Source organism: Eurosta solidaginis, chromosome 5 (assembly GCF_040869045.1).
Source record: "Eurosta solidaginis isolate ZX-2024a chromosome 5, ASM4086904v1, whole genome shotgun sequence".
Taxonomy (NCBI): Eukaryota; Metazoa; Arthropoda; class Insecta; order Diptera; family Tephritidae; genus Eurosta; species Eurosta solidaginis.
The window spans coordinates 4,235,367-4,257,564 of record NC_090323.1 but is presented as its reverse complement, the minus strand read 5'-3'; the positions used below and the strand labels follow the sequence as shown (position 1 = coordinate 4,257,564).

At 34.2% G+C, this 22,198-nt stretch overlaps 1 protein-coding gene across 2 annotated transcripts in view; it reads left to right on the top strand.

The window, feature by feature from the left end:
* Window positions 1-22,198, top strand: part of Gbs-70E (Glycogen binding subunit 70E) — a 142,913-nt gene that overhangs the window by 107,143 nt on the left and 13,572 nt on the right. For both annotated transcript variants that reach the window (XM_067757275.1, XM_067757274.1), the window contains exon 3: window positions 8,733-9,119. In XM_067757275.1, coding sequence (XP_067613376.1) covers window positions 8,733-9,119 — 387 coding nt within the window. The remainder of the gene's footprint in view (window positions 1-8,732; window positions 9,120-22,198) is intronic.

Sequence of the window (22,198 nt, the reverse complement as noted above, 5' to 3'; positions counted from 1 at the left end):
AGATGTGGGATAATTAGGATATAAATTGTTTAGTATTAATAAAGTTAACGAAGTCCGTCGCAGCAACCATGTATCCGTTGCCTAAAAAACCACCCCATTTTTGGAACCGTCGCCAACCCGGGTACCACTTTCGCATTACTTCAGATTGGCGTTCCATATTTCTCATTTTTTAAGAGCCTACTGTTGTCCCTGCGTCCAGGTGCCCGCTATTTGCTCTGAGTGTCGATTTTATCGCCACTGCTTCGCCTGCGCATTTCTCTGCGCCCCCTATCAGCATCCATCAGACGTGTCATGAGTATAAATGTAATTTTGCTCACTGCAGTCTAACATTCCTTCCTGTTGTATTCCTGTTGATACTAAATTTCTCACGGTAGGTTCCTCCCCAAAATCTCTATGCAAGGTGAGTCTTTCCTTGTGAAAATGGGGCAGTGGAACATGACGTGTTCTGCGTTTTCTAACTCGGTGATACACCTTGAGCAAAGAGGATCTCAACTCTCTCTGTCAACTAAGTATCTCATTCCATTGAGCTACGTCCCAAACTAACGTGAAGGTCCACGCGCTTTACTCGAGGCCACCCGCCGTCCTTCCCACGTAGCTATTGTTTGTGTCCTTGCTCTTTACGTGGCGTCTTCAGATAATCGCTCGATATTAGTGTTATACAGATCGGCCATTTCGCTTGCCAGTAAGTCCACTGGGATTTTCTGGGTTATGACCAGGATCGCGTCGTCGAACACTGTCCGTTAAGCACTTGTTATTCTTATAGCTGCAAGTTGGTATGCTGCTAATATATCTTTTTGATGGGTCTAAAGAGTGCCTGATTACTGTGACCACCTAACATTTCTAAGCATTTCCTTGAAAAATGTTCCCGCCAATAAAAAAAATATCTTAAAATTAAAAAAAATATTATTTATGTCGCTACACGTGATTAAAACACTGGTTTAAAAAAAAAAAAATCCACCATAAAACTTATTGAACTCACGCCACTTAGTTTATTTCATTTAATCAGTCGTTAACAGTTAACCTAACATTGAACAATAGCCTTTAAATAATTTTATTATCAGTTAATTACTACAGCCGCTCGTCTTAGTCATGTTCAATTTCTATCTTTTGTGCTGTGAATTAGGAAAATTTTTAGATGTCTTATGAATTGGCGTTTATTTCTTCTTTTTAAAATAATTTTTTTGTACACATTTGCGCCATATGAGCCGCCGTCATTTTTTATAAATCTCATTTGTTTTATTAATTTGACATGTTTTTGTTTTGCTGTTCTTGTGTTGTTACTGTCACAACAGCTGCTCTTAACACTCAATTATGGCGCGAGTAGTAGAAAGTGTTCAAGATCAATGCCGGGAACAATAATTTTGCAAATACTATTAAAAAAAAAACACAAAAAAACATTAAAAAAATAATCAACCTTTGATCCAGCTATTAAGACTCAATAAGTACTTTGTCTTGCTTCGCAACGTACATATTAATATTTTCTAGGCGAGCCCCTGGCAACATTTATTATAAGCACAGAAATTTAATTTGTATTATTAGATTTGTGAGTCAAAGTTAATATTTAAACAAAAAATTGTTTTTAAGCAGAATAATTTTTTTGTTGCTATTTTCGTCTGATATTTTTTTTAATATAACGCTACTAATAAAAAGCGTCGGTTAATATTTTTCGCACTTGGCACAAATCTTTGCTTGAAGGGTTATCTGGAGTTATTAAAAATTATTGAAATTAAGGAAAATTCAAAACGTTACCTATCGCCTTAATATCTGTTTGGCGAAAAAAATTCCGTTAAAGTATTTATTGTTGGTGAAATGAATTTATATCACCGTAGTAACTACAAAACGATCGACTTAGTTAATCTTGGTGATAGAGGATAAAATTATCTGAAAGTTGTGGGCTGAGTATTTATTTTGGAAATGAGTGTATGTAGTAGAAAAACTCTTGTTTTTGATTATCAATGCCTTAAGTACATAGGCATTTAGTTATTTATTTTTAGCTCAACACTTGAGAGTTTTATATTTTTTCATTCATCTCAATAGCAACTATCCAACCTTCATTTATCATCGTTGTGTGGTTACCTCGAAAGGGGCCCATACAAACTTAAAACAAATGTCTGTGGAAATAAAATCAAGCATTAAAAATATACATATATATGTACAAAGTTTGCCTTTACAAACTACAAAGTAGTTTTATTGATTTGAGTGCTATACGACTTGAATTCATAAAAATGCTATCACAAAAGTCGCGATCGAGTGACACATATACATATGTAAATACATACGCAACAAAACTACAGATAAGCACGCGGTTAAGTCGTGCTAACAGCCTGATTGCCTGCTTAAATGGCAATGGTAATCCGGCTGTGAAAACCGCTATAAATATGTACATAATTAAATAGATGCCGGTATTACTTACTTGGTTTACACCGATTAGACGATTAAACTGTAGCGCCATGATGTGATATCACATCAAATGTTATTAAGTGGCGAAGTCAACGTACATATGTATGCATGCGTTCAGCGTGCGTGAGTGGGTTAAATTAAATAAAAATAGATTATTTTAAAAGTATAATCAATGTAAAATCTCTTCGAGATCAATTAGTCAGAATTTTGCTGTTTGTGAATGTTGGTATGCTTGGTTTTCATTGGGACAAATTTGACCCCAAACTTGGCAATGTCAATGGGAACGGCCTGTTGTACAATGTCAAATGCGTTTGCCGTTCGTATTGACTACAAAGTGATAATTAAATTGACCAACAACTGAAAACGACAATTGTCAAACGGTATGGAAAATTTTACATTCAAATTTCATTTGCTAAGATGCAGGCAATTTACTTTCGCTTGCCAACAGGTGTCGCATCAATAAATAAATGACAGAATTAAATGTGTTGTGAAAACTGTAGATGTGCGTAACTGTAGAGAACGATACACTTATGCAAATAGTCCTTCCTTATGTAATGATTACAAAAAAAATCCTGAAATAATCCCGGAAAGCTCTCGATAAGATCTATAAAAAAATTTGGAAATGGTTCCGCAGACGATCGCAAAATACTCGCTTTATTCTCGCCAAACCATAACGAAATCAATCAAAGTATTCCGAAGATTCGCCCCAAATTATCCAAACCCCAATATGAACATAAAAGTTATATCGAAGTGGTTCTGAGGTAACAACGTTATTATTAAAACGATGCCAAAAACAATACGGAACTAGTCCTGAAATCATCAGAAAACTACCACGTACGTTGTCATTTACATATGAAGTCATAACTGCAAAATGGGCTTAAAGGGCAACGTTTCCCATTTTTGATTGTCTTTTATCAATACATCAGCTGATCTAGCTTCAAAATTCAAGGGTAAACCGTCGAAGAAGTTATGGCTAAAGCGATTAAGGCAATGTGCACAGATCTAATATAAATAAATAAATGTAAGGCGCGATAACCTCCGAAAAGATCTAAGGTCGAGCTTCTCTTCCAATTTGCGTCATGCTCCTCTTGATTTTCTCTACAAATTGGTCGGAGGGGACCTACATGTTTTATGCCGACTCCGAACGGCATCTGCAAGGCAGATGAGTTTTCACTGAGAGCTTTTCATGGCAGAAATACACTCGGAGCACTTGCCAAATACCGCCGAGGGGCGACCCCGCCTAGAAAAACTTTCTTCTAATTGAAAAACCTTATTTCTAAAATTTTGATGTTGTGTTGCCCGGGGTGTGAACCCAGGGCATACGGTGTGGTAGGCGGAGCACGCTACCATCACACCACGGCGGCCGCCACACCACGGCGCCACAGATCTAATAATACAAGATATACATTCTGAATATGTATATCGCACACCTAGATCAAAATAGCGATCAACTCAAAAACTCGCCATGTTCAGAAAATGCGAAAAACTCACTGCCTTTCCATATGCACCAATGCAATTTTAAAATTTTCCAAAGTTTTTTCTCGTTGACTAGTGGAGATATTAATAATTCGAGTATACAGTTCGGAAGGTATTGTATTGGTAAGTCAGGAGATACTGTTAGCTTCAAAATGTCAGATTTTTGAATTAGCTCCCTATTCACCTGGGTGTGCGATATACTTGCCTTATCATATTTTTGGGAAACAATAAAATACAAATGGAGAAGTAATCCTGACACTCCCTTGGCGAGACAAAATTTATTTATTAGTAAAAATATTTGACATATTTTAAAGCTTGGGCATTTAAGTTATGCATAAATATAAATATATAGTGGCCTGAATACGACTTTTTTTTAAGTCTTTTCATTGATTTCTTTACTTTAAGCGCCCACAAAAACATCTGTCTGCCATAAACTTGATGTATTTCAATACAAACATATAGTGCATATTAGGGCGGGTCGATTTAAAAATCGCTCATTGCTCTATGAAAATCGTATTCTAGGGATCAAAGTAAGAATCTTTGCCGAAGGAACCATACCTCTAAAACGAATTCTGATGTCTCCCCCTTTGGGTCGAACTTTTGGGTAGGGGCAATTTCAATTCTACCTGCTGTGTCTTGTGGTGGCTTAAAAAAAAAACAACACAAACAATTTTACGATCTGCAATTGTGTCACAGTGATACCTTCATTTTTTAAAACGGTTGAATAAAAAACCCACACAACTACGTTTACGACATGCAAATGCATCACAGTGATGCCTTGGTTTTAAAATCGGGTTGTAAAAACGCTAATTTCTAGTAATTTTTTTTAATTTCTTTTCTATTACTAAGTTAAATTCATTTTTTCATTCACATATGTTCTGACTAAATAAATTTCTAAAGAGAAAAATAAACTCCGAAAAGAAAAAACATAGGCATTTCAAAGTGGAATTTTTCAAAATTTGCCCCTACGACCCAAAGGGGGGGACATCAGAATTCGTTTTAGAGGTATGGTTCCTTCGGCAAAGTTTCTTATTTTGATCCCTAGAATATGATTTTCACAGAGCAATGGGCGATTTTTTTGCCTCCCCACAAATCGACCCGGCCTAGTGCATATAAACTCATTCAATTCAGCTACAGCCAAACAAATCTAATCATCCGGTCTTACAAAAAAGTAAAGCTGCTAAATAATTTATCTGGAAATTTAGCCCACATATACATAAGTATATACATGAATACATAGTATGTATGCGACTCCCAAATATTTATTTTTGTCGCAAATTTTTTCTTTTTTATTTTTTATTAAATCTTTGGTTACTTTTTATTGCATGATTTACGTGTAATTGTTTGTACCTCATGCTAATATATTGGTGATCGTTAAACAAAAGTGTTATTGCGACGCAGTTTCAAAATTTGCTAAATGACAACACGGGCGACAAATTTGAAAAAGTTTGCTATATCGACCTTTAGCTTAAACACATGTACACATATTAGACCGTCTCAGAAAACAAGCTCAATGAAATCGTTTAGAGTAAAAGCGAGTAGAACAATGCATGAAGAATATGAGGCAAGAGGAGTTGAGACTTTCTCGCAAGCATATTTATAATCGCCTTCAATAAAAATCTTAATTTTTGTTTTGTCTATAAAAAAACTAAAAAAAATGTTTTTGGTGTTCTTTTCGACTTTGCACAGCAAAATCTCTGTCCATCAGTTCAAACATTTTACTCTATCAGTGGTGTCCTTGTGTCGTATTCATCAACAAATTGTGCCAAGTGCGTAAATTTTTTATTTGCTGGACATTTTTTTCACTTTAAAAATTTTGTTTTCATGGTTATATTAAATTGGAACCACAGTATTAGCATATACAGATGTATGTGTACAAGTATAAGTAAATAAATGTAATAATTGCTGCTGTAATTTATGGAAACCCATTTAATTGTTAATTATTTGTAGGTTTGTTGAGGAAGTTTATCTGAGAATACATACAAAAGAAGAAAGCTGATTTGAATATCTAAAATTAATCATCAAAGGACTTCAAAAATGATTCCAAAAAGTGATTGAAAAATGCTTTTCAGTTTTTGATCATCAAAAGTATTCATATTTGCTTATTTCTTTTGTTCAATTGTATGATAACTCCTAATTTAGTCAGAAAGAGTAATCAAATTGTATTGATATGTAGGGAAATTCAAAATTGAATCACCTAAATGCTGAATGGATTGAAATGAAATAGCAATAAGAGTATTCTCTCTGTATATAATGCATAGAAAACGTCTTTCATTTTACTGTCAAAAGTTATCTACACGCAACAACAAAATACGTTTGTTAAAAATATCTTCATTTTATTTATCTAAATCCACCGTGGTGTGATGGTAGCGTGCTCCGCCTACCACACCGAAGATAATAGGTTCACGCACCAGGAAAAGCAACATCAAAAATTTTAGAAACAATTTTTAGGTCGCCCCTCGGCAGTGTTTGGCAAGCACTCCGCCATGAAAAGCTCTCAGTGAGAACTCATCTGCCTTGCAGATGCCGTCGGAGTCGGCATAAAACAAGTAGTTCCCGTACCGCCAATTTGTAGGAAAAATTAAAAAGGAGCACGATGCAAATTGGAAGATAAGCTCGGTCTAAAATCTCTTCAGAGGTTATCGCACCTTACATTTATTTATTTTAAATCCATGTACATACATACATATGTATATTTGAAGAGAAAATTTACAAATGTGATAAGAATGTTGAAACTGAATTTTCAATTAAAAAAAACAACAATTTCCTGTGCGCAGCAGTTTGATTGGAAAAATATACATCCAGGACCATAATTTATTTTCTGTACTTAAATGCGTTTACAGTTCATTATGCATTTGAAATAAAAAATAAATGAAGTTTTGCATATTTAAAATCGTCTTTTTACTTTTTCATCGGTTTTCAGAGTAAGGCCCCTGATAGTAGCTTATATGATTGGGTAATTTGTAGAGCTTACGATTTCTTCTCGAACACAAGCGAGTTTTTCGATACCCAAGAAATCCAGAACTCGACTTCTCGCGAGATTTTCGTGTCTCAAATTACTCGTAATACTCGCGATCTTATCGACTTTCAATTCTCGCGAGATTCTCGAATCTCGAAATACTCGTAATACGCGCGAGTTTCTCGACTTTAAATTCAGACGCTGCATTGGCAGTATTCTATACATTTCGGTGTTTTTTTGTTGTGGTTTTATGGAAATTTTCGCTTGCGCTCCAGAAAAAATCCTAAGCTCTATATAAAACAGCCAATGAATCGATTAAATTGAATGTCGAGAAGCTCGCGAGCCTTACGAGTATTTCGAGATTCGAGAATTGAAAGTCGAGAAGCTCGCGAGTATTACGAGTAATTCGAGAATCTCGCGAGAAGGCGGCACTCGCGAGAAATCTCTACCCGAACAAGTTCGAGAAATCGTAAGCTTTAGTAATTTGGCTTAACTCTTGATCTACTTATCTGTTTGAAATTTATTGTCTATAGTAATTTCAATTTTTGTAAACTGTGTAAAAAGTATAAGCACATAAACAGAGTCAGAGTCTATAACCCAAATATTTTCTAAATTAAATTCTACTCTATTGCCCTAGCTGTTTTTAAAATTGTAATCACGAAATTGTGTTTTGTTCATGATCTTCAGTTCAGTTCTTCCTAGGAAATCAAAAAATTTACTCATGATTTACTAGCAGATACGGCAAAAATTTAAGGGTTAGATGACAGACTTGTCGGCATTGGCTGAAAGTGTCTTTTTTTTTTAAAGGTTCAGATAGTCAAGTGAACATTTCAGAAGCCTTAAATGCGACTTATCTCAAAACTTTTTAGACGAAATCCGTATCCTAAAACTTTTATCTAAAGTACCCTATTTCAGATCTTCTATGTGGAACCTATCTCAAAATATCTTTCATAAACATTTGTAGCTGAGATAAGGCGCTTTCGGATCAAATTCTGAGACAGGCGTTCTTCAATCAATTTCTGATATGAAGCGTTTCGTAAGATTGCTTGAGAAAGAGCATTTTAGAAACTATAACCGAGGTAGGGGTAAAATGCATCCAGTAGCAGAACAACAATATTTTTAAGAGCAATTCTTTCAGTCTAGAAAAGGTAAAAGACTTTAAAAGCATTTCACCCTTCAAGACCAAATAAACAACAACAACTGCATAGAGAATACCCCGTGGATTTTGAAAATCGTGAAACATTTATAGAATAAAATAAAATTGTAGTTGGGTCGAGCTAGGAAGTATTTAACATATAGGTAGAACTGATAAAAGTAGCTAATAATTTGTTTGTTCTTTTATGTAGACACATATTTAATAAAATAAATAAATGCAAGGCGCAATATCCCCTGAAGAGAATTTAGACCGAGCTTTTCTTCCAATTTGCGTCGTGCTGCTTTTCATTTTTCCTACAAATAGGCGCGGAGGCAGCTACATGTTTTATGAAAGGCAGATGAATCGTCACTGAGAAGCTTTTCATGGCGGAAATACACTCGGAGTGTTTGCCAAATCACTGCCGAGGGGCGACCCCTCTTAGAAAAACTTACTTCTGATTGAAAAAACTGTTTTCTTAATTTTCGATGTTAGTTTGATCTGAGTTTGAACCCTGGATCTTTGGCGTGGTATGCGGAGCACGTTATCACCATACAACGACGGCCGCCGTAGACATAAATTCCACCCACTATTTCTTGATTTCGAAGTAGAAATTCTTAATTCGAATCAAAAAAATTTTAAACAAATCTGTGAAAAGTATGTATATAACACATAAACAAAAATGCACAAATTAGTTCTAATTAAGCGCATGTCCATCATAACTAAAGTATTCTCCTTCCTCTCTCTTTACGCCTCTCATTTTAGTTACAATGACGACACAAACAGAGCGTCACGCTATTTTCGCCCTCAAGTAATCACACTTGCTTCGAGGGTCATGGCCAATAGTGCGGCCGCTGCCTTCGCCACCCATCAGCTACAACAACGCCACCACCAACAACAACAACAACAACAGACACGTCTGCTTTCCACAGCCACTACCGGTTATTCTAGCGGACGTGAGGGGCGTGTCAATGGCATTTTCCCCCGTACACTCTCCGCACCAGCCATACAAACACAACCAAAATCTTGCCTCCGTCGTAAGTGCTGCCTACATCATACAACAACAACAGCGTTGACGAGCAACGATAGTCGCAGTAGTGTTGCAGCGGACACGGGAACGACGTGCTTGAATTGCAAATGCTTGGAACAAAGGTGAGTGAAGCTAGAAGCACTTTGGTTTGTTTTTTTGATTAGATTTAAATAAAAAAGTTGCTCATACGCAACGTTGGGTCTTAAGCTAAATATGCATAATAGCGTATGTATGTGGCTGCGGTGTTATTTACTAGTATAAAGTAGTTTAATCAGGCGCAGTTAAAATATTATAATAGCAGAAATGTGAAACCATTATGGCGCTTTTGCATTGGGCAAGCAGATAAATGCGTTTGTAGTAATGTTTAAATAAATAACTTTTTTAAGCTATTTTTAAACACTTTACGCCGGTGAATCGATGCACAAACATACATACATACATACATGCATACATAAACATATAACATTCAGACCACAACTTGACGCAAGCGCCAATGTTTGTGGTTAAAACGATATTCGTACTAAAGCGTGATGTGTTTAAATTTCATGCGAATGGATAACAAAATCAATTTTTGATTTTTAATAAATTTACAACGAACAAACGCATTCGCAATCAGCTTTAGCATTAATTTCGAAGAAACTCAACAGTCACAATTTACGTAAATTTAATTGCTTGTTTATCCAGTTACTTGTTTATTTATTTAAAAATGTATTATAGTATTTTATGATCTAAAGTCAGCTTCTTTGGCTGAAAATGTCATGAAGGCGTCAACAGCTGTCAAGCAAGAAAAGAAAAATCGAGCAAGGAAATGAGGCATAATAATATATCCAGTGGGAGGCTACTGACACCACAACTGCTTTCACCACTCATACATACACATTAGGGCGGGTCGATTTAAAAATCTCTCATTGCTCTGTGAAAATCGTATTCTAGGGATCAAAATAAGAAACTTTGCCGAAGGAACCATACCTCTAAAACGAATTCTGATGCCCCCTCCCCCCCTTTGGGTCGAACTTTTGTGTAGGGGCAATTTCAATTCTACCTGCTGTGTCTTGTGGTGGCTTAAAAAAAACAACACAAGCAATTTTACGATCTGAAATTGTGTCACAGTGATACCTTCATTTTTTAAAACGGTTGAATAAAAAACCAACACAACTATGTTTACGACATGCAAATGCATCACAGTGATGCCTTGGTTTTAAAAGGGGGTTGTAAAAACGCCAATTTCTAATAATTTTTTCAATTTCTTTTCTATTACTAAGTTAAATTCATTTTTTCATTTACATATGTTCTGACTAAATAAATTTATAAGAGTAAAATAAACTCCAAAAAGAAAAAACATAGGCATTTCAAAGTGGGATTTTTCAAAATTTGCCACTACGACCCAAAGGGGGGGACATCAGAATTCGTTTTAGGGGTATGGTTCCTTCGGCAAATTTTCTTATTTTGATCCCTAAAATATGATTTTCACAGAGCAATGGGCGATTTTTTTGCCTCCCCACAAATCGACCCGGCCTAATACACATGCATAAATATTTAGGCATACCAATTGCCATTCTCATAATTTTCGATAATTTCTCTTTATTTCACACTTGACTTCTTTATAATGAGTCAATGTTCTGCTCTGCAAAATTGTTCACTTGAATGTATTATTATTGTTTATATTTCTTTCTAGTGATGCGTCTGTGCTTTAGCTATTTATAAGTTGTAATTTTCAGAGGCCTTCCTACTCAATGTTGACAGCGTTAAATATTTTTGCAAAAGTTTTCACAATTAAGGTCACTATTAGTTACTTTCGTTTAAATTATATATTTTTTATTGAATTATGCCTAGCCGGCTCTAAGATGCTGAACTTCATTCTTTTTGCTGAGTTCATGTTATATTTAAATGATGTGGCTACAAAAAATAATTTATAAATTCATATGGACATAGAGCAGAGTCGGCCAAGCAGGGCAGTCACATTTCACTCTGTAAGATTCATAATTAACATCAAGCTTTTCTCTTTTCCTCGCTACTATGGATGTGTCGTTTAGCAGCGGCATTGGCTGCTGTGGCTCATTTCATTCATTAGTGACTTTGGAAGCGCAATATAGCCACCACTGATATAGACACAAGTGGGTGTGTTCATATAAAAAATTTCAGAAGGGAGACGTGAAATCAAATGCAAGTTTTTCTATTTAAAGCAAATAATGAGAGAAAATTTTAAATATTTTGGAAATCATTAGAAAGATTAATATCTTTTATTTTTATTCGAAACAAACTTTTTTTTACTTCTTGTTCCATGAAGTAGATGAGAAATGGAAGGAGACTTATGCAGATCAAAATAAATGCAAGGCTATTAGAAAATAAAACACATTAGGATTTTCATATACGTATCTGCATTAGACTGGGACGATGCCCATACAAAAAAAATCTTGGAACAGACCAGCCATAAAGTTAAAATTGTGTTATCCTTTCAAAAACAAACCTTTTTTTTTGAACTTTTTTATTTAACAACCAGTTTTTAAAATTCATTAAAATTTGTTATTTTTTATTAAATATTTGGGGGGAAATTCAACATCGCGAAATCAGTAGTGGAATTCACTAACTTATAACGATGCGATTTGTCGAGATTTTAATTAACAATTTTGTCGCTTGCCTTATCGATTGTACTACTCACTAACTTAGTTTTAATGACTCGAAATAAATGACATTTAAATTTCGTTTTAATAGTAGAAAGGTGGCAGCACAGCTTAACGAACCCTAAAAATGCGAAAAGCACAAAAGAAGTGCCAAAAATAAATAAATTCCGTGAACCAGCTGCTTTTAAAAGTCATTATTATGCAAGTTTTTACATATTTTAACAAAAGGTAAGTAAATGTGGTATTAATTTCGGTAACATTTTAGAAGACGGTACACCACCTAATTTTTATCAAAAGTTATCGAAGGTGTTATCAAACGACGCGTTTCGACCTCCGTTTTAAGAAACCGAGAGCGGAAATAAAAAAATTGTATTTCTGTCGAAAGCTATTTACAAAAAACCGTAAAATGGCCCCGAGAGGGTCCGAAATATGGGGCCCGATCCATAGTTTTTTTGTACAGAACACCTTTCTGCGTTGACGACCTTCAGTCGCGCTTATAAACAATTACCCTGGGTGGGTCCAACACCGGTTTGAGGATCAAAACTAAATGCGCGCAGAACATCTTTCTGCATTAGTGTGTGTGTATGTGTACAACAAATCTGGCACAACAACAACCACATGAAAATTTGATCCAATTTTTTACTTATATCTTTTGACAGAAATAAAAATTTAAATTTTCGCTTTCGGATTCTTAAAACGATACCACCTTTGATAATTTTTGATAAAAATTAGGTGGTGCACCGTCTTGTAGAACGTTACCTTTATTTCTATTTTCTCTGTTGATATCGCAGTGTACCCATTAATTGACCATCAAGATGAGAAATAATATCATGAGCCAAGCCTGGTGTTAGTCGGTACAGCTTTCGAAACTCCGTTGCATTCAAGTGGAATGGGTTATCTACTTATCTAAGAAGGTCTCTGTCCACTGGCGATGGACTTAGTAATTCTTCATCTTGTGATAAAACGTACGCCAAGTACTCAAATACCATTTCATTCATAAAGCAGCTTTTCGTGTTTGAAATTATTTAACATAATTTTTGATTTTTGATGGCCTTGTTTATTTAAAAAATGTAGGGTTTTGTGAGCTCGAGGCCATGCTTTGAATAAAACACTGTGTTAGTATTCATACATCTATTTGGTCGATATTTCGACTTCAATCTTGAAAATGACTTCAGATTGAAGTCGAAATATCGACCAAATAAATGTATGAATACTAACACAGTGTTTTATTCAAAGCAAGGCCTCGAGCTCACAAAACCCTACATTTTTGAAATTATTTAATTAAAGTTCCGATTTTCTTTTTTAACTAAAATTGCCAGAAATAATAATTTTGTGATTTAACGCAGCCAATTTACTAACCGTTTATTTAACAACACAGCTGATCGTCGATAAACAAATATCGATACAAAATAGTTACTGGATAACGTAATTGTTATAATTAATGATTAGCAAATAAAGCGATGGCAAATGTGGTTAAAAAAGTTAGTGAATTCCAATACAGGACGGACAACATCTGTTTCGATTATACCTTGTGAGACACGAACCCGCTCTCCTGCGATGTCCAATTTGTTGACAAACAGTCTGGACCAAAGCCACGTATTGTTGTAGTAAAACTTTTTACAATTGCCTTTTGCTTTACATACATACTTCTACTTTCCTACAAAACACAATTTTGTATGTTTGGATGCCTGAAAGATACGATTTGCTCTTGGCGGTTCGTGAGAATAGGTTTTTGTGTTATATTACTTAGAAACAACAATAATCAACCACGAAAACTAGTTCTTGTTACAAAGCGGGGACTTCCCTTTTACTTCTAAAAGCATGAAGCTTTGATCGCCATCGTTTTTTTATTTTTTATGAAATATTTGCAGAAAATTTGAAACAATGCAACTTAGGAGCGGACAAGGTGACTTATACCTTGTAAATTTCTTCAAAACCTTGATTTCCGCAGAGTCAAACACTTTTGAGTTTTGTATTTGTTTTCACTTAGTCGTTTTTTCTTTTTTTTCAAGTTTTGATGAAATGAGTAGCATACTATAAGGAGGTAGAACTCGTTTAGCAGACAGAACTTAATGAATACGACTTCTGAGCTCAAAGATCCATACGCAAGACATATAGAGCTTCACAAGGCAAAAACTAAGAATATATATAAATTTCACACCCCGAATTTGACATTACCAAGTTAGATATATTTTTTAATTATTAATTTTTTTTAATCTTTAGTTGCTTTGAAGAATTGCGTCATTTAGGAAAATATGTTTTTTAAGTAAAAATTACTTCTATTACAACAAGCAAATATATTGGTTTTTTTTTTTTTTTGTCAAATATATTTTTAAAATTTTAGTGTTTTTCAAAATATATTTTTTCATTTATCTTTTGTTAAGAAGACTACAAATTTTTTGTTTAATTTTACTAGAAAAACGTTTAAGAAAAATTTGTTTTTATGCTTTTAAAATTAAATAGTTTTTGAAATTAATTACGTTTACTACAGTTTTTCTATTTTTTTGTTAACAAATTTATTGTTACAATAATCAACAAAAAAAAAAAATTTTTTTTGTTCACCAAATGTTTGTGTTATTTAAAAAATAGCCGTTTGTGAAACAATATCATTAAAAATGTTTTAAAGAAATGTATATTTAAAAAAAAAACTTTTTTAATTTCTGAAGTTTGAAGTTTGTCAAATTGTCAAAACAAAAAACTCGTTCCTTTTAGCAGAAGTTAAACAAAATTCTTAAAAAATTTGTTTTTTTTTTTTTTTTTTTTTTTTTTTTTGTTTGTTAAATTACATCAATACAAATATTTTTATGAAATTTATATTAAAATTTATTTTTGAAGTTTTAAGTTCGCCAAATGTTTTTATGGTTTCAAAAACAAAATTGCGATTTTAAATCAACCGAAACATTTGTTCAACAAAATTTTTTAAAAAATAATTTATTTTGAAATAAAAAAAATTTGTTGTCAAAACTTTAAAAATAATTTTGGCTGTACTTAGAAGGATAAAAAAGGAAACACACTCAACATAAGCTTTAAATTTCTTTTATAACTTTTTTATCGAGCCAGTCTAATGAACATACACTTGTGCACACATGCAAATATAAATGCATGCGTCTGTGATCTTACACTGCCCACAAAACCATAACCTCTCACATAACTATACACATACATATGTAGGTATACACCATATGTGACCTGGAATCATGAAATTACCCTATTGTGCGAAAATACCGGTCTTGACTTTTTGAGTAATTCTTATAGGAAATTTAACGCTCTTTCGAATGAAACAAACCGCAGTTTTCTACCTTTCTTAGTTTTCGCATTTAAAGCCAAATCGGACCACAAATACGATTTTTTTAAATATTTCGATCCATGCGCCACCTATCGGAGTTTTTTTCTTATTATTACAATATCATCGGGTTCTGAACTATATTCCATGTTTCAAGCTTGTAGCTTATCGTGAAGTTAATTAAATTTTAATTACAAAATTCGCGCGCTACGGCCCGCCGCTACACAGGGTCAAGCTAAACAAAAACTTTAAACGCGTTTTTCTCGAAAACTTGTTTTCGCACAATAGTGTCCGTCCTTTCATGATTCCAGGTCACATATGTATATTTAGAAGTTTGTCTTTAAATCTATATTAGCACTTGTTTTATAAACTAAGTACATACATACATACATATGTACAATATGCCGCATATTTCAATTTAATTTTAGTCTTTGTAATGATTTATTTTTATTAAAAGCGTCGCACTGCCGCTGTGCGATATTTTTGGGTGACACGCAGTCGTCGATGTCTAGCGAACGCACGATCACTTCACGTGATTCGCTCATAAAACATTGGCAGGGTGGTGAGGTATGGCAAAGTAAACATAGCATAAGCATGTAAATACATACTGGTGTGTACATAATTATATAACTTAAACTGATTTTAGCGTTTTTATATTTTCTGTTTATTTTCTCTATCAACACATTGAGAGATTAAAGAAAATGTTTAGATTTTTAGGTTGATGTATTTGATGGAATATGTGTACATAAATAGTACTTATAAATAAATTTGAATATGAAATTGTTTTAGGACCTTTAAAGTGTATTTAAAGAATGAAGATACGTATCTGTATAAACACACATATGTGTACATTTGTATATGTGGGTACAAGCTTGCTGTGCTTTATGTTGAATAGCCTTCGATTTAGTTCTAATCACCGGCAGTAAAATCGAGTTATCAGCTACGCAGCTATAAATTTATTAATAGCACGTACAGTTTCATTATACTACGCATACATACATATGTATGTATGTACGTACATATGTAACATTACAACACCCAGTCAATAGCGGAAGCAGACGCTTAATCGATAACATACACAATCTGGTCACAAACAGTCCAATTTTTAATAATTTTTCCGGGAAGTTGTACCCATCCCTAAACTATTAAGAATTGGTCTAATAGTGCCTGCTGTATTTTGGTATTAAATCATAAGCGAAATAAATAAATTTACACTGATAATGATTCCAAAAACGAATAACTTGAAGGAAAAATATGTTACCTGCAATTAAATTTTGATTTTGTTATTTTCGTTCTGGTTTAGAAAAAAAATTGTTTATTCCTTTCTTTTAACGCAAACATTTTTTAAACAAATATGGCATTCTTTCAAAAAACAAAAACAAAAAACATGACAGTTTGTGTGTGTGTTCGCTGTCAACCACCTATTCAAACACAGATAGACCAAAGTTAGGTCAGAACATCGTCTGCCTTTTAGAGTGAATTTATCCTATTTGAAGCACGTACTTAAAAACTTTAAGGCGAGTGAACGTTGCTCTTTCTTCACCTACGGCAGATTATCGAAAAAATCTGGCGCCGAAAATCTGTCACGCTTTATCTGCCATACTGGACATCAGCAAAAGAAAAGCTAAAGCAACAACTTCTGCATAGGAAATTTGTTAGTACAGTTAAATATCCAATGAAGTCACCCGCAAGTAACTTTGCTGGGGATTTGTTTAGTTACTGGAGGAAGCACGTTATGCAATTATTCAAATTTGTCCATGATGATGAAACGTTTCTAACACTGTATTCCTCGATTTACGTGTATCTGTTTCCAGGGACATAGTAAAGAGATATATTGAAATGCTCTGAAAATTTCGACGCTCTTTTGGATAATTTCAAATTTTATTGTAGTAAACTGTGAAATTTGTTATTAAGTGTACACTAGACAGTCTCAGAGCTTTCGGAGCTTTGATGCACAAAGTTGTTTGAGTCAATAACCTCTAGCTACAGAACCTTACGCGATTAAAGACTGAGCATATTCGATTGGTGAAACGCTATGTTCCCATTACTTTTATGAATTTATGCTGATGTTGAAAAATAAGATAAATAAACCCAAAACCCGAAACCGGTATGTCTCGAAACCAAATTTGACCATCCTGTCGGAAAATGAACAAAACAAAATAAACCCAAAACTCCTTTAAACAGTAGTACATACCAACGTAACGACAACAACCGCCTTCCGTTGTGGAGTTTCTTCAGCAACTTTTTTTCTTCTTTACATAACATAAAGTCAACTAAGTACAAAATCAGCGAAAAGGAATAATAACTAATGCGTAAAGTAAAACAAAATTTAAGCGGCGCAAAAGAAGACCCAAATAAATTGGAGCAAACCCCATTTCTGGAGAAATTAAGGAACAGCAACCGGCAAAGCTTAGCGCAAGTCTAATTTGTTTCGCGATAGTGATTCAAGTTAAACAAGAAACTACATATATACATACATAAACCTGTTGCATGTGAATTGAATAATTTGATATTAACCCTAGAAAGATAACGTTATTTTTTCACCCTAGAAATGTAACGTACGTCTGAGAGACGTGTTCAAGTTTAAGGACCCTAAAGATATAAAAAACGTATATGTTTTTTTTTTTAGTCATTTATTTGTTATATATTCACTTGTTTTAAATGTTTTTTTAAAGAAAAATATCGTTTTTTTAATATATTAAAATTAAGTTTGACTCGTCTTGGACTTGTCGTTACAAAAATCAGTCCTTTTCGAAGGACCTCAGTTTATAGCAAAAAAATTGAATTAAAATACATTTTTCTTTGTGCTTCAGTTGAATGAATTAACTGTTTTAAACTATACTTAAAAAAATATTAGCTAAAATTACCATTTTAGGCAAAAATTACATATAAAATTTGTAGCCACGTAAAAGATAACGATACGTCTCTTAGACGTATTTTCAAAAAAAAAAATCGTATATATTTCAGCAAACAAAAAAGTTACTACTGAAAAACACCCCCACTGACATGCTGGTAGTTGAAAAAATTGAGAATGAGAATGTTCTCTCTTTACGATTGTGGGAGACTGAGAGCAAAATTAAAACGACGTACGTCTCACAGACGTACGCTATCTCACTAGGGTTAAATATAGTTGCCGCAGACGGCGTACATAAGCATGTTTGTTGTTAAGTTTGTTTTACTTGTTAGCGCTAAACACATGCGCCAGCAATCAAAGTCAAACAGCTTTACCTGTATACATACAGACATACCTTCACGCTGGCCGCATATCAATGTGTTTATAAAACCAGAAGCCGCAGCACCCACCGGCAGCCACTTATCAAGCATTGAACATTCGTTGCCTGCGTGATCATTCAACAAAAAAAAAAGAGACCGCGGTGAAGAAAATCGATGCTATGTGGCGAGACGCATAACAAAACAAATCAATACAAGCAAGCCATTAAGCAAACCGCATATTTGTGTATTAAAATGTGTGTGGATGCGTATTAGTGATCTGTTGTTCTGGCCTTTCAAGGAACCGTTCCGTTAGATTGCAGTTCCAAACGGAAAGTTTCGGGATTTTAACAAACAGTTTTTGGGTACTTTATTGTACTTATTTTTATGCCTGAAAGAGTTGGTTTTTAAGGAACGCGACGTACCAACCTAAAGAAACGTATCTAAAGTCAAAAAAAGTATACTTCTCAATTCATTTTCCTACCATAAAATTACATTTTTTTAAAACGGACGAGTAGACCACAATTCACATGGAAGGTTGGCGCAAGTGCGCTAAAATAGCAGATGAGGGTGATTCCAAAGTAATGGAAGCAGTAGTAGAGGGTATACTGCGTAGATACGGAAATAAACAAATACTACAAACTGCCAGGTCCCGGCAGTGTTTTTCGGGCTAATTAAAACAGTAGAAATACGGAGTTATTTTATAACATGTGTCCTGGTTTCTGATAGGATTTTTCAGTTTGGTCGTTTAGGAAACTTCTGGTGACACTATGGACTCATTTAGTCTATGTGAGGTCCTCACGCACCAGCCACTTCAACTGAACCTATATTTGAGGTAGGTTAAAGAGACGAAATTTCGCAACCTGAGAACTCGTGAAAATGTTATATTGAATGAATGCCTTTTAGTTTATGAACACTATGAACAGTGATTTGAGGTGCATTGGAGAATGAACACAAAAAAATAACAACCAAACTTTTGTTAAAGATTTAAAAAAGTTTTAATTCCCAAATTGACTTGCAGCCATGTTTACCATTTGTGGATTAACTTTTCCACAAGCTTTTTTCAAAGATTACTTTTTAACTCGACTACAGGTTAAGAAACATTTAAGCATAATATTTTGGTGCCATTACATTCCGTTCAGGTATGAGAAAGGTTCGAGAGTATGAAATTTTTCTATATATGTACTTAATAAGTGAAAGTTTCATTAAAATATCGGAATAAGGTTTTAGCCCTGATTTGCGTTTACAGGTTTCACTCTAGTGTATACTCAGGAACTTTTCCAGAAGACTTGAAATGTGCGATTATTATTCCTCTGTTCAAAAAGGGTAACAGGGAAGATAAAAACAATTATAGGCCAATTTCATTAGTACCTTCCATTTCTAAGGTTTTCGAGAAAGCCCTTAAAAGCCGTATTTTACTTTTTCTTGAAAGCAAGAGCTTTTTCAGCCCAAGGCAGTTTGGATTTAGAGCCAACCGGTCAACCGAGGATGCTCTATTAGATTTTTGTATATTTATTCACCACGAATTGGACAGTAAAAAACATTGCGCGAGTCTTTTCGTTGACATCACAAAAGCTTTTGATACTGTGGATCATGTAATTCTACTTGATAAATTATATCATACTGGCTTTCGAGGATTTATACATGAGTGGTTCAAATCGTATCTTACTGGAAGAGTACAACGCGTTAAAGTCTGCGGAACCCTCAGTAGCTCTAATCCAATTAAAGTTGGCGTTCCACAAGGTTCCGTCCTCGGTCCTATTTTATTTCTGGTCTTCTGCATTTGCAGATGATCTAGCGATAGCTTACGGCTCATCAAATACGTTCGACTTGATAAGTAGCATAAATCATGATGTACATGTTTTAAGAACGTGGTTCGCTAAACACAAGCTCGTTGTTAGCAATAAGACCAAGCTAATGTTTTTTAGCTTGAATGCAAAAATAAGACCAGACGTAGACATTGTTTTCCACTCCTCCAGTTGTGAGCGTCTCGCTCTCCACGATAATTCGTGCCAAATGGCTCAGTATGGTATTTTTAATCCGCTCGCTATTTGTAATAACGAGTGCTTTATAATTGACGTTGTTGAAGACTTTCGGTATCTAGGTGTAACTGTAGATCAAAATATGAACTGGGGCATCCACATATTCCGCCTAAAGCATTATCTCCAATATTCTTTACGTTGTTTCTATCATCTCAGAGGTTGCTGCTCTAACTACACCCTTAAAACAGTTTATTATGCGCTTGTTCATTCTAAATTGTTATATGGTATCAGCTGTTGGGGGAGCATCCTTTAATAAAATTCAGTCCATCCTAGTTTTACAAAAATTCGTTATTCGTAAAATATCTAGTGTAAATCGACTGCATCCCTCAAGAGAGCTTTTTAGAGATCTAAGGATTCTTCCAATAAGGGACCTTTATTATTTTAAAGTTTTAAAAATCTTTTTCATTAGGTGTGGTTATCTGCAGAGTATGAGGTCGGAAACTTATAACCTTAGGATAAACTTTCATCCTACAGTTATTGTTCCTCCTTCCAGAACCACACGCTCAACAAAGTTTTATACAATTGTATCCAAGAAACTCTTCAACATACTACCCTCCGAAATTCGGGCCAAGAGGAATGTTCTACAATTTACAAAATGTGTGAAATCCTTTCTTCTGAGTTTCTCACATAATGAAATCGAAGTTTTGCTACGACCTATTCAATAAGCAGCTTATTAACAGAGACTAAAAGCAAATAATAGTAGTAACTTTCTTTACTTTATTTTATATACCTACACCATTATTTTTTCTTTTACTTACTTTTAGCTTTTCCAATAGTAGCATCTTGTAATAAGGCTAAAAATCATATGTAGGTTTTAAAAAAATTATAACTTAATTTCTATATTTAGCAGTCACCCCACTGCACTAATGTTTCAATATTTTTGATAGATATGACATTTGTCACTATGTTAAGCTTAACATAAAAAATGTCTTACCTTTTTCTTATATCTACACGGTCTCATACACATATTATGCATTCGTTAATTTATACTTCATAATGTTAAACTTTTTTATTTTTTTTTTTTTTTTGCTATTGTAATTTTGCTACATATGTAAATAGATAGGTATAAGAAAAATGCTCAATAAAAATGAAATGAAAATGAAATGAAAAACCGACTTCGAAATGCTGAAAGACAAGGTATCCAATATAATTTGGCCTCAATATAACGCAGATGGTGAAGAAAGCGTACTGCATTTCACTAATGTGTTACACCGCATTTTCCTTACTTGCGTTCCTCAAACTTCTCGCCCTAGAGCACCACTTAAAACTGCCTGGTGTATTAGATAATTAAAATACTTATAAAATAAAAAAACTCGCTGGTTTAAGCGATATAAGAAATCTGGCTTGTCAAGTGACTATGGTGTTTATTCTATTTTACGTCACAAATATAATTATCCGAGCAAGATATGCTACAAGAACTACTTAGAAAAGCTAAAGCTTCATCTTTTTCCACCCGAAGTCGTTCTACGGTTTTGTTAACTCCAAACGTAAGACTACTGGTTTTCCTTCTGTCATGAAATTTGATTTCAAGTGATGACGTCATAATTTCTGATATGTTTGCTGATTTCTTTATATCAAACTACTGCGAGTCGGCTTCACGACAACCCAGACCTCCACCTGGGTTACCAATGCTTGACTGTGTACGAGTTCCGTTAATATCTGCTACTAATGTATTTTTAAAGCTAGAAAACCCGAAAGCTTCTTATTTTAGTGGTCCTGATAAGATTCCCACTGTTGTTCTGAAAAGTTGCGCTGAATTTCTTTATCAGCCCTTAACTAATATTTTTAACGCCTCTCTAAAACGAGGAATATTTCCTAGTTTCTGGAAAGAATCTTTTATAATACCACTGTACAAAAGTGGCAATAAATCTTGCGTAGCAAACTATAGAGGAATTGCAAAACTTTGCGACATACCGAAGCTTTTAGAATGCATTGTTACAAAACAGTTAGCTCACTCACTATATCCAATAATCCACCCGTCTCAGCATGGGTTCTGCAGAGGTAAATCAACCGAATCAAATTTGCTTGAGTTCACGACGCAAGTC